A 14,168-nucleotide genomic window follows, 5' to 3' on the forward strand; every position below is an offset into this window, starting at 1 on the left:
AAGTGATGTTTTGAATGCAGTCAGCGAGGGTTAAAATAACTAAACACGCTGAAGGAAAAACATGTTTTCCGTTTCATTTACTTCAAAACACTGACAAGTTGTTGAAGTACATAAAATAAAACTCAGGCAATTAAACCAGTACTGATGCAAAACACCATTTATACTGCCCAGATAAGTGATACAGAATGGCGAGAATAAAATGTGGCATAGTGGAACAGGGACTACTGGGTTTTCAGGCTGCCAAATTGAGATAACATGAGAGCCTTCAGCTAGACATCCGTATCTTAAAGGTTTCATTAACCAAAAATAATTGGCATGGAATTTTCTCCTATCACACACTGTATTTAAAACTATTTATAATAACACAAGCCGTCCAAGCGTTTCTCATCACTGGCTGGAGGAGGTATTTGCATTTTATTTTACCTCTATTAATGCTTCTCTTTCTCCATTTACCTCTATTAATGCTTCTCTTTCTCCATTTACCTCTATTAATGCTTCTCTTTCTCCATCAACCACACAGCTCTTAGCGTTATCCAATTCATCATGCATTTCAGACAGCTGTTCTTGCAGATCCCTTATCTCTGTCTGGTACTGTTCTTGTTCCATTTTCAGCTCAAACAATCTATCAGGATAAAAAAGGAACAGGCAAGAGGTAAATAAACATTGGGCTTTTGGTCTCTGACACAAGCAGGTACATATTGCATCAGCAGCAAAAACACAGGCTTATCACAAATTCCTTTGAAAATAAGGAACTAATGAAAAAAGTCTACTGTCGGGTTAGTGTTTATATCGGTCTCTTCTGCTCAGGCAGGCCTGTCAACACTTGCATTTTACAGATCAGTAATCTAAATAAATCAAGCTGCATTAATCCACCTTATTACTTTGCCAGTAAAAGCAAACTAGATGTTTGTATATGTCAATTTAAATTACCCCTTCTCTTTGGCGGGGGCTAATTGGTTCTAGCAGCCATTTGAGTCAAGAAAATGCAACAACATTTAGCTTTGGAAGCAACTAGCTAGATGAAGAATAAAAAGCAGCATAATATCAAAATATTTTAAGTGGCAGTAATGCCCAATTACGGTTTTCAACGTTAGTTTCGCCGATGCCTTTCATGTAGTTAACAAAAGAAATGCCAGTAGCACAGCCAGGTATACTGCACATGCACACTCTCCAATGCTTTCTTTCTCCCCTATAGATATTCTACATTAAAAGGACACTCCAGCCATTATATGCACCTTATTACACGCGATAGCCGAGAGGCCCTTTTACATTTTTGTGCCTTCACCCATTCCACTTAAATTTGATCAACAATAGTCTTGTTTTGAATACATATTTTCTTATGTTGGATGTATAAACACTTTCTTGGAATTTGCAGGATAACCTATTGCCAAGGTTAGTATATGCGCCAAGAATCTGTTTGGGCTGTCGGAGTGGTAAAGCTTGGAATTAACAGGCAAATTCTAGAAATTCTATACATTAGCATATATTGCCACAAAACAAAACTCCTCTTAGAAGCATCATAGTCAAGAGGTTTAGTTTACAAGCCACAGAACCTACATTGACTGCTGTCAAAAGCAAGTTACTTTGAATCTACAGAACAGGAGGGACAAAGGGGCAATTGTACATATAGTTTTTAATAGCCCTAGCAGCACTGTGAGCAATTGTATGTGAAATGCCTTCATATACCATTTGTTTCTAACACAGCATTTGCATTATTAGCTTATGAATCAAGTTTATGATGCTATTTTTCATTTGAAAATATAATTCACACACTGATATTTTGATAACCCTAGATACCCAATCCTTAATATAAAAAAGAGTGGCAATGTTAATTTTTGTAATTTATGCACAGGATGAACAAATGTTTTGGGGCTTCTATTGTGCAAAAGACTACCTGGGGGGGATTCAACCCTTTTACTTGAGCTCCTTTACCAATCATTTTATAGATAGCTCCTTTACCAATCATCAGGAATCCATTATGGCTGCAAAAATTTGACCGAAAGAATTTAAAAAAAAAAAAACTTACTCTTCAAGATGCTTTCTTAATTCTCTCTCACTCTCTCCCACTCTCCCTCTGAGAGCAAGATTTTCTTCCATGCTTTTTTCAAGTTGCTCTTGAATGTCTTGCATATTTGCTTTGGTTTTTGAACTTTCTTCTTTGTTGTTTACCTGTTTCTAAATGTATTGTAAACATATAGTTTGATTTTAGCAAAATATATAAACTTTCTATAAAAAAAAACCAAAAAAACCATATGGCGTACATTGTTGGCCAACATATCCACTCCAGAGAATGCAAGAGCAATAGTGTACCTATGTAGGATAAGCATATGCCTTATAGGAATCAGGATCAATACCAAAGTAGTTGCATCGATTTAAGATTCACAAAATCAGAAACCCAACATCAAACATTTGAAGAGATGTATATTTCAAAAAGATTACTCTAGATTTACAAATCGGCATATAAATGAATACAATGGCTGCCGTAATTAAAAGGCGTTTATGGTTTCATTTTTGTGAAAGGAGAAATAATGTGTTCAAATCCGTCCAGAATAGTGAACTAAATAGATGAATTATTTTTATTATTATTATCATTGCATAGGATGGGAGAACATGTTAAAAAAAGAAAAAGCAAGAAATTTTACTATATGAACCCATATGCCTACAATAGACGTAAAAGAAGCGGAAAAACAGCTAATTTTGTCCAAGTTGTTTAACTACCCATGGTATAGGGGTCAGAATCATACAAAAACAGGGACAAAGAAACAAGGTAGCTTTGTCAGCAGCTATGTAGAAGGGCTATTTGTTCTCCTAAACTCTTAAAGTATTAATTCTGCCAAATATTGTAAGAAAATAACTTTAAAGGTGAAAAAACAAATACATTGCTGGCCTGTTAAACAGTTGCCATAAAATGTCTCTCTTCCAGTCAACTTGCATAAAGTAACTTTTTTCAGGCTTCAACTATCGGAACATACATAATAAAAGCACAATGTAGTACCTTCATTTGCTCATCAAGTTGTTTCTGTAGAGCAGCAACCTTCTGTTCCAGTTCATTTTTTTGTTCAGATAATGTTTTAATTTCTGCTGCAGGATCAGAAGCCTACAAATTGATTACAAACTGGTTATTCTGACAGAGAGGCCATACATATCTTCAGATACAGATTATTCTGTATTGTCAGATATATGCAGATATCATCAAACCTGTATGGTTTTCCTTACCTTTTTATCTGCTCACAGCAATTGCCTCACATAAAGTGTCTGCAGTCTGCAAGACAATCCCACCTCTGGCTGGCTAAATGGGAGCGTCTATGTCCCCTTAGCATTCCCCATACCGCCACCATTATTTTGGTATGAGAGCGTGTAACCATTAAAGTTCTAAAAAGGTTACCCGTTTTGTGAATTCATCCCTGGACACCTGCGCACTTCATCAAACATCAGAAAAAACGGCCAATAATTCTTCCACTTTTGATTAATTGCCGGCAGTTATTAAAATAGCTGGAAGCTACTTATGGGAGAAGCCAAGGATCATGCATGTCTCTGCATTTTACTATTAATCTTTTCTAGCAGGCAGTCATGAGATTTGGATTATTTATGGAGTCAAATACTTGATTCACTTTAATATAATTCCATGCACAGTTGGTAACATTAGTGTACTTGTGCCAGAACACAATGTGCCTAACCTCCTGCCTTAAACTGACCTTTCCCAACATTCTTGAAGCAACATAGCTAGTCCTCTAGCATTCCATGTGATGTCACAACGTGATTAAGGAGACACGATCATCTAAATGGTATATATATATTTAAATATCCTCCCACCAGGTAGCATTTGTTAACATAGAGCACTAGCTGATTAGACAATTCCTTTGAAGTGACCACATTGCCATATTTTTTCTGGAAAGATACGCGATACATTGTTTTTCTAGATGTATGGAAACTCTGGTTCTGGTCTTTTTAGATAATCAGCATCACAATGAATCTAAATATTCCAGAATACCTGCAATTTGTGAAAGCAGTTTTCTCTCATTGGGATAAAAGTCCTTTGCTCAGTGATTAGAGTTTTCAATAGCCATAACTCATCACACTAACGCAAGTAAATAAATACACTGTAATGGGGTTTGGGGTGGGGTGGGGGTGTTAAATTGCCCATGAGGCCAGCCTAGATTTTTCCAGACAGGGCTAGTTCCGCTCAAAGTGTGCATGTTACTTATGGAGGGGCCCACTTGGTCTTACTCAGCCCTTGGGCAAGAAGGTGCAAGCAATCCCTTGGTTTGGGAGTATGCAATAAGTATTTCAATTAACAAGTAGTTTACCTTATACATTATAAAACATAAAAACACCATAAGAATCAAAACTGTAAGCAGTAAAAAGTTAAAGTTTTGGTTACATTGTAAGGCGACAATCTTATAGACCTGCAATTACCTGCACTGTGCTAGAGGCTCTTGATTTTAAGGTCTGTATTTTTTCAAAAACCAGATTGACTTTTCGTTTTGTTGCATCATCGTTATCAGGACTCCTAAAATAAGTAATCCAAAACGTTAAAATGTGAGGAATGAAAAATAGTTATGTTGTGAAACTATAAATACTACTACTACTACTACTACTGGAATACAGTATTATTTCTGACCTTTGAATTCACTAACCAGCTATAAGTTCAATCAAGACTTTATTTTTTTTAACCTCTTTGGTACAATATTACCTAAAAGTCCTATTTTTGTATTTATCAGAAGAGAAATGGGTACATGAAAGGGTGAATTTGATGGACTTTGATTTTTAACTTTAGTAGTTATGTAGCTATATAACTATATGTAAAGTGGAGAAGTACAAATTAGCATTTATGTAAAATGGATCTGACGCTTTACCAAATCCTACCTTTCAGTAGAATGTTAACTTTCAGATAAGCACTAAATATAATTTATTTATTTAAAAACCTTCTTTACATATATAGCATAGAAGCAGTCATGTAAACGCCCTATCCTCATCCTGAAGAAGATTATGATGTTGAATCTGTGACTTTCGTAAGGTTTTGGTTAGGGAAAGGGAGAAACTTAGACAGGAAATTGATTAGATTACGCTAGTCGTGCCACATGTAGATCCCATCGTCTACAAGGTGGAATTTTAAACTAGTAATAATACCGATTACACATCAAAAGGCAAAAGCTAGAAGTACATTTTAATAAGTAAATCTTGTCTGTGATTGTGGCAGTTCTCGTTTAAACCATGAGTATACATAAAAACATTTTTCACTGTAAATCCCTGGTGGATTATTTTCTTCAATTTTGTATTAACAGATTAAAAAGGGGGAAGACAAGTGTGACAAAAGCTTACATTTAATAAAGCAGACAGTTACATTATTTACAAGTAATGGCAACTAACGCTGATATCTTATTTTTGTTATTTTTTGGTTAAGGGGACACTCCTCTTCGCCATATGCATTTTAATGCAAATACATCTGGGATTCTGCAAAATCTCCCCATATGCATTTATCACCTCTTTCCCAGCTCCTAAACTTGTAGGAGATGTGTTTGGCCAAACAGTCTGCTAGAGAAGCAAGTTTCCTTCTCCAATCAACTTTTAATAATAATAATAATTAATTGTTTGCACGGCAATGTTTTAAAAGCATAACAAACCAGGACAAACCAGCCATTTTCATTTGTTTCTATTCAAACAAAAATAGAACTACTAAATTACTAACCCTTCTTTCAGGTAATTAAAAAGAATCTGTTTTGCCGTTTCCTCATTTGTTTGCTGAGCAAGTTGTCGTTGGCCTTTCAAGAGGTCTGGTGTTGCCTAAAAACACAAAAAAAGCATTTTAATGCACTGCAGAAAGAGAAACATGCAAATCTTGGTGCGTTGGTATGTCCCTTAAAGGGTTGTGCTCATGTCTATATAACTTACAGAAAAAGAATATCATAAAATGCACAACTCTCAAACAGTCAAAGTAAAATAACAGTAGAGAAGTAAATAGAATATTGTTTTGGTTTTAATAAAAGAGTAATAACACCTGTAATAAAAGTTCTTCATACAGCATTGGATTAGTTTCCATTAAAAAAAATAATCTATACATTGTTCCAGGAGAATCAAAGTGCTTTAATGTAATAAAGTTAAACACAATATTTTTCTCCTATGGGCTTTATGCATATCACTGTGCAGACGCAACCTTTAGAGACAATTCAGCCTAGAATGTGTAATATGCTACCAGAGGCGCCTCTGGCACTGCTCTAGGACCCGCCGTGGGCGCTGCTCTAGGACCCGCCGCAGCCATTGTCTGCACTGAGGAGCCCCGGTATATGAAGTCATATCCCAGTGCTCCATGTCTTAAAGGGCCACAGTGCCTTTTAATGCAATCTATGGAAGTCTTCCATAATGTAAATTGGTATTAATGTGGCATTTAGTTACAAATGTGTAACTCAGAGTAGATTTGGAGTCTTCGACCATGTGGCATGTACAAGTAAATGGCATTACCCAACAACGTTAACTTAAAGATATTAACACAGTGGACTGTGAGCAATTATTTTAGTTTTCGTAATCAGGATTCCCTTGACTTATACACTGCAACTGGGTCATCATTTCTGTTTTGTCTAGATTTGAAGACATACAATGGAAGCGTGAAACTGAGATATTCATGGAATTCATTAATCATGTAACTGGAACATCCAGTACTGCATGAAATCATTCAGAATGTGGTAAAGGAGGGGTCTCAGCTTCAGCTACAATCCAGGAACTGCATACATATTTCTTGCTTGACCTCCAGCTTTACATGTACAAATGTATTAAAGTGATCCAGAGGGCAGGGTGGTTATTACGAGTTGCCATCTGCACACAAGAGAGTCTATAAGGAGGCTATGGAAGAACCTTGTTGATTAAATTACTACAATATACAGGATCGACCAAGCTTATCCTGCAGAAGCAGTTCACGATACATTATAAAGGGCCAACCTCAGTGACGTTAAGGTGCTGAAACACAACTTTCCTGCAAACTCTCCCTTTATTGAATTAACCGCATACACATTTACCAGTAACCACAAAGCCTACTCATCCACTGCAGTCGGTTAGAAATTCCTATACCAAACTAAAAAAATGATGTCCACACAGCTGAAAGGTAAAGGCCATTTTCTACTGGAAGGCTCTATAAATGAAAGCTCTTTTCTTGTACTAGCTCCTCTCTGCTACCATTCTCAAATGGGTTACCTAAAGCTCCTTTCTTCCCCTATGCTGTTCCTATACTATAGAAATGCATGCATCATTAGACCAAACAGCTTTACATTTTTTTCTGAAAGCTAATCTGTTCTAAATAGCTTTCCCAATAAATTCCACAACATACATAATGGGAATAATATCATTGCTTTCATTTCTACTTCTCCAAGACATTTCTTTGAACCTTCACTTGCATTCAGGTCATCCCAGCCCTAGCAGCCTCCTCCCAGGAGTCTGTCTTCTCCCCATACCTCCTAGTTGATCCTAAGATCACACAAGATGGCTCCTGCAAACCATATACACACACATACATGTATACGTTCTATATAGTATCTGCATAACTGGAAACTTCCCAGGGTAGACAACGTGAAGCTCTCCCTCTTCTGGGGGAGTGGCTTTGGAGGGGGCAGGGCTAGCCATCTGAGGGGGCGGGCCTAGTTGTGTAAGGGCGGGGCTAGCTCCAGACAAATGGGGAAGTGACTCTGAAACCAGGCTAAGCAGCAATTCACCCAGAGACTCCAAGTCAAACCTGGAGAGCTCCCAGGTACAATCATATGTATACTGCCATCTTACCACCAGTGCTTTAGAATCTGCTAGCCCTTTTAAAAAAAAAATGTACAGTACTGCATTTTGGTGGCCTACATATACAATATCCAATTCAAGGCCTCTTATTTAAATGTAAAGCATGTAAAACATACCAACTGTCCCTCTTTGGGACCTAAATCCCTCTGTACCTCTTTTCTAGTAATGTTTGTTGGGTATCAGTAATCACAGTGTCCCAAACAGCAGATCATATATGACTGATGATAAAACTTAAGTTGCATAAATAATTCTTCAAAATATTCTATTTAAAAAAATAAAAATAAAACATAATAAGGAGTGGATATAATCTTGGATATTTGAGAGTATAAAAAGTTGTGTTATGCCTAAAAAGTAATAAATGTACAGAACAGAACATTCAATAAGGTTCACCATTTAGGCACAAATTCATGTTAGTTAATATGGATTTGGAATACATTCCAAAGACTTGCATCAAAGTAAATTAAATGCCAGTCCTTGTTATGCTTGTATTGACCTTGAATGTTATATTCATATCTATTTCCTCGTGATTCTTTGCCAAAGTAAGCAATATATTTTCTGGGCAATTCATTACACACATTTCTTTACCCATATACTGCACCAATTGTACAACAAGTTATGAAGATCCAAACGGAGCAACAAATTTGTTTTTTTTTAACCCCCACATTATATATCCCAATGGCTAAATAAAATTCCTAAGAAGCTTCGATATATACGTAAGGTGAATGATGATGACTTTGGGGGGAAAAAAAATTTTTTAATTATCAGATTGAATGAAAAATGTTTAGTCGGACATGCAGGTTTCGGTCTAGCTGGTTAAACGGATATATAAAATAACTGAGCAATATCCCTTAAGTTGTACGTCTGCATACCATCAGTATGCATCAGAACATGGGTAATAAATCCTGTTTTGATATGCTGCTTTTCTTAAACCTTCTGCAAACATTCCATAGTAAAAAGTAAGTCTTTTAAACTTCTGAACCTCACCTTGTTTGACAATGGATCTTTTGTAATAACTGGATAGAGGGAGACTCACAAATGCTGAACTGACCAGAGCTGTTCAATTGTAAACCATTGATTCAATACAATAATGAATAAAGAGACTGTGAGAAGAAAATTAGTGACATAACCAGAGTAAAATTATCCGCTAAAGGTAAGCCAATTTGCACATAATTACTACCGCGGCTAGCGTCTTTTCCCTGTACTTCAAGAGAGACCCTATGGTGTCATAGATAAAGTTACCATTTTCTTGTCACAAGGGCATACATAAACAATAAAAGACATTTTAAAAAGGGCTTCAGTATGCAAGGCTTGTCTGCCTGGCTAAATGCCCTGTAGCGGTCATATAGAGGGGATGCAACTCATGGATTAATGAGACTGACAAGACATTTATTAAAGTGATTGGGGTCACTGCAGCAAGGCTGGACCTCTACAACAGCCAAGTTTAACAATGCGGATTGTGAAAAGGGCACTGAAATAGTATGAGGTTATTGTCTGTACCATGGCCAAGCTGTAACTGTTGGAGAAAAGCCATCTTGTCTACTCTTTTCACGCTGTTCAAAAATCCAAGTTAAACGTGTCCCAGAAACTAGATGGGGCATACACAAGCAAAGCACATTTAATAGATAGTGTGAACACTTTGTTTGTTATAACAATTCTAACAGTATTACTTTATCATTCAAACTGAGTTTTCCATATATTCCTCAAAAACACTTACAAATCACTATTTAAAGCATCTACTTTTTGTTTTCCAGTGCAAGTACTTTTTAGATATTTAAAGGTTTATAATTCCTCCGAACGTAAAACCATTTACTGAAGGCGGCAAAAGTTGCATATCTAAACATTTTTTTCTGTCCTGAAGTTTTCCATCTTCACCTTACCCCATGCATACTGAGGCTGCTTAAATCCATCAACAAAACTTAAATATCCTAGATGGCTGAAGGAAATGCAAGATCTCATATTAAAGCTTGATAAATACCACCAAGTAATAAAAAATACACAAATGTTACTAAGTCGTGTGAGTCATTGTAAAATAGTGTAATCAAGATTCTATTAAAACAAATATATGCTTAACATAACTGACCTGTGCTCTTTGGGTTGAAGATTGCATCTTCAGGGAAACCTTCCTCGTTTCTCCTTCTGATTTGCAGTTTTGTAGCATCAGGGATGAGCTAGATGACTTAGTGTCAAGACTCCCTTTACTTCTGTTTGGCAATGTGGATAAAAGCACTAAACTATCCGTTTCATCCAGTGGAGAACTATTACTATTGTTTTTTTCTTTCTTATATTGTAAAGACCCATAGGTCTTCTTCTGGACACAGTCTGGTGGAGACTGCACAGTGCCAAGATTTCCTGTGGTATTCTGCCTCTTAAGGGGAAGTTTATAATTTTGTGTATGTGATTTCTGTAAGCAAATCTGAGATGGTCGCAATAAATGTTCATTCGATTTTCCTAAATTTCTACTAAACTCATCCAAGTAATCGGAATTCTCTTGCAGACCAAAAGGAAATGCACTATCAACACTTCTCGCTCTTTTACGATCTTCAGGATTTATTCTATTCCTTCTGGCAGATCGGCCTCTTCTTTGCGTGGGGACACTTGCATCAAATTTTTCTATCAGCTCATCCACTGCCGGAATGCAGCCAGTATCAATATCTCTACCTGTCCCAGGTACAAAAGGAATGTATCTTCTGTTTTCATGGCGGTTCACATTATCTGCATAGAGTGCATCCTCTTGCTCATCCAGGAAAAACTTTTGCAAAGACTGAGAAGAGGTTGCAGTTGTTGAGGAACAGGATGATCTACGTGATCGGAACCCCTCAGGTATGGGTCCTGCAGAATCTTGTCTTTTGAACTGAAGGACATCTGGTTTTGTCTTTCTAGGCTCAACAGGGGCAGCTGAACTGTTGCTGTACGGGGATCCACTACTGGATGAAAAAGACTCCGAGGTTATGTTTTCACTTGGACTGCTTATAATATTTGTATTGTCAGTTGGGCTCCTGTTTTGGTCTTCCTGCTTAGTCGAGGAGTTTAAAGATACCCCTTTGCTTGGAAGTTTTAGTGAATCTGCAGAGTTTATGCTAGAATTTTTAGTGGACTGCCATTTATAGAATGAAACTAAGTTACTTGGGTCTTTCTTAAGTCCTTCATCCATAGAGTGTATGCTTTGATTGATTGTAGATGACTGGCTGCTTTCTCCTGGGTTATATGGTTTCAAGAGTTCAGGGTGCCTTTGAAAATTCAACAAACTTGTTGTATTTGAGTTTTCTTCCTTGTATTCAGATTTACTGCTCACAGAGCCCAAATACTGCAATTTTTTTGTTGATTTAAATGAAGACTCATATGGGTTTTCGGGAAAAGATAACTCTTCATTAATGTTCCTTACAGACGTTTGGTGGTTGTTGGAAGTAAGTAATGATGATCTGTTTAGTGACTGGGAATCCAGGTCGGAACCAGAAACGTTGTGTGTTAAGTGTCCTTCTTTATTATTTAAAACAATATATGGATGTCCATCTATCCCTTGAACTCTGATGCTAACACCATAAGAACCTTCTTGAATATTCTGAGAATTTCTTAGCTTTCGTGTTCTGCCTTCACTGAGATGAAGATGACCATCACACTCTCGCTGAACATACCTTAGGCCATCAAGATGTGAATCCATTATGCTTATTTTCTGCTGTTAAAGAAAAACAGATTAATGTAATGAAAGATACATTTAAATAATCAGGGGAGAGAAGTTATATTAATAATTACGCATATCCTTTAACAATAACCTTCCCACATATTATATACTAGTGAGGTTGTCCTGTACCACACTGTTAAATTGGTGAAAACTCTCCCAACTAACCTATGCATTATTTAGGGTCAGTATATCACTTGCAAGGGAAAATAGCTGGGGGAGGGGGGCGCAAAGGGGCAGATGCATATGGGGGAGGATTGTGCTGAATCCACCCATGCATTTGCAAGAGTAACACCGCAAAGAGATCACAAAGCTTTCATATGCATTTACGCGCATATGATTGCTGGGTGTCCCTTTAACATGCATTCTTTTTAAGTGGATCTCAAAAAATATCACTGCTGCTTCAAATTCAATATTGAATTTTAGTTCATAACTTAAATGATCTCGCAATTCTGCTGCAGAAACACAAGGTGAAATCATAATGAAACATGTCCACTAGGGATCATCACCTAAAATTTGTATATATACACAGTATTATATTATGCAATATCAAGTAGTTTATGGTTTTAAACAGTTCCACTTCCTCACCTTAAGCCAGGCCTTTAATATTAAATTAAGCAAATGTCTCTCTCAACCAATATTAAAATCAGAAAGGAGGATGGCACCAAGGCAAGGAAGTAACACTGGCAAACATTCATTCTGGAGATTAAGACACCATAGAGCAGACCTGGGCAAAGCACGGCCCGCGGGCCACATCCGGCCCGCTGAATAGCTCGGACCGGCCCGCAAAGAGTGTCCTGGTGACTCACCAATGAGTCTGGTGTCCCCCCCACGCCCCGGTCACTTACCTTAAACTCCTGTGTTGGAAGCGTTTGTCTCGGGTGCCGGCGCTTTACGCTGGGCGCCGGCATATGACGTCAGACGCCGGCGATCAGCAGTGAAGCGCCGGCACCCAAGACAAACGCCTCACGCTTCCAACACAGGAGTTTAAGGTAAGTGACCGGGGTGGGGGGGGGAGATCCTGACAAGGGGGGGTTAGGGAGTTAGAGGGGAGATACTGAGAAGGGGGGTTAGGGAGGGAGGTCTTACTGTGTGTGTGTGTCTTACTGTGTTTGTGTGTGTCTTACTGTGTGTGTGTGTATCTTACTGTGTCTGTGTGTGTCTCACTGTGTCTGTGTGTGTCTCACTGTGTCTGTGTGTGTCTTACTGTGTCTGTGTGTGTCTCACTGTGTCTGTGTGTGTCTTACTGTGTCTGTGTGTGTCTCACTGTGTCTGTGTGTGTCTTACTGTGTCTGTGTGTGTCTTACTGTGTCTGTGTGTGTCTTACTGTGTCTGTGTGTGTCTTACTGTGTCTGTGTGTGTCTCACTGTGTCTGTGTGTGTCTCACTGTGTCTGTGTGTGTCTCACTGTGTCTGTGTGTGTCTCACTGTGTCTGTGTGTGTCTCACTGTGTCTGTGTGTGTCTCACTGTGTCTGTGTGTGTCTTACTGTGTCTGTGTGTGTCTCACTGTGTCTGTGTGTATCTTACTGTGTCTGTGTGTGTCTCAATGTGTCTGTGTGTGTCTTACTGTGTCTGTGTGTCTTACTGTGTCTGTGTGTGTCTCACTGTGTCTGTGTGTGTCTTACTGTGTCTGTGTGTGTCTTACTGTGTCTGTGTGTGTCTTACTGCGTGTGTCTTACTGTGTTCATAGCTTATTCAGTTATTGTAATAAATATTTTAGCCCATTTTTTAGCTCAAAATATTTTTTCCTTTTTTTTCTCCTCTAAAATCTAGGTGCGTCTTATCAGCAGGTGCGTCTTATAGAGCGAAAAATACGGTATGCACTCCGAAGCCTTGTTCATTTTGTTCACTTCTGTGCTGTGCTAATAGTTATTCAGGCCTTACTTATTCAAGCACCTCTACCAATGACGTAGGCTTGAATAACTTTATTAAACAGCACATAAGTTAACAAAATGGACAAGGCTTCGGAGTTTGTAGTTTGTAGAGGTCTGGCCCTCTAAAACCATTCCAATTTCTCATGTGGCCCCATGGGAAAATTAATTGCCCACCCCTGCCATAGAGTGTTCTTGATTCCATTCCTTACACAACAGGTTTTTTTCAGAGACATGTGATGACAGGAAGAAGCTATTCAGGAGCTGTTCACAACTGAAATAAGGTGAAGAAAACACAACAAAGTCTTATGTTATATCTAAGACATTATTCCCACTGACATTTCAGTCTCAACCAGTTGGTTAACAAGTCTAAAGTTGTTGCTTTCTTATAATGCTTGTAGACGCAGCTACAGAGAGAAGCCAAGTTCACCCAAGTTAATTTTCCATGCAGGAAATGTTCTTAGCCTAACATATCTCCATGCACATGCTATACTTACCACCAGTCAGCTCCAGTGCTGGCTTAGGGAAAGGAGGTCTGCTAAAACCCTTGTATTCATGCCCTGAAAACGTTCCCATTAATTACAGTAAAGAGCATGCATTATTTACTTGTTAGTTACCCAACTGTGCAAATAATACGACAGTTTATTGGGTCAACTGCATGAAGTCATACAGAAACATTAGAAAAAGGTTTTAAACACATACACGATACTTGGCAATGAAATCAATAAAATCAACTTCAAATATTTGCCTCCTCCTGAGTAGTGTTCAACTCGTGATTATATTTTCTGGAAGAGCCTTGCTAAGTGTTGACTTAACATGATCAGGTAGATTTTCATTTAATACGTATG

General features: G+C 37.9%; 1 protein-coding gene across 1 annotated transcript in view; it reads right to left on the reverse strand.

Annotated features, from left to right (window-relative positions):
• The window catches only part of LOC149297781 (cingulin-like protein 1), a 36,959-nt gene extending 23,063 nt beyond the window's left edge, over window positions 1-13,896 (reverse strand). Inside the window, 8 exon segments of the mRNA XM_089488222.1 lie at window positions 484-622; window positions 2,027-2,175; window positions 2,996-3,124; window positions 4,417-4,510; window positions 5,690-5,784; window positions 9,854-11,446; window positions 11,780-11,904; window positions 13,818-13,896. Of these exon segments, the coding sequence (XP_089344348.1) occupies window positions 484-622; window positions 2,027-2,175; window positions 2,996-3,124; window positions 4,417-4,510; window positions 5,690-5,784; window positions 9,854-11,446; window positions 11,780-11,904; window positions 13,818-13,896 (2,403 nt within the window).
• Between the last annotated feature and the right edge of the window lie 272 nt (window positions 13,897-14,168).

Source organism: Sceloporus occidentalis, unplaced genomic scaffold, assembly GCF_023333645.1.
Source record: "Sceloporus occidentalis isolate IW3139 unplaced genomic scaffold, rSceOcc1.0.p SCAF_37, whole genome shotgun sequence".
NCBI classification, from domain to species: Eukaryota; Metazoa; Chordata; class Lepidosauria; order Squamata; family Phrynosomatidae; genus Sceloporus; species Sceloporus occidentalis.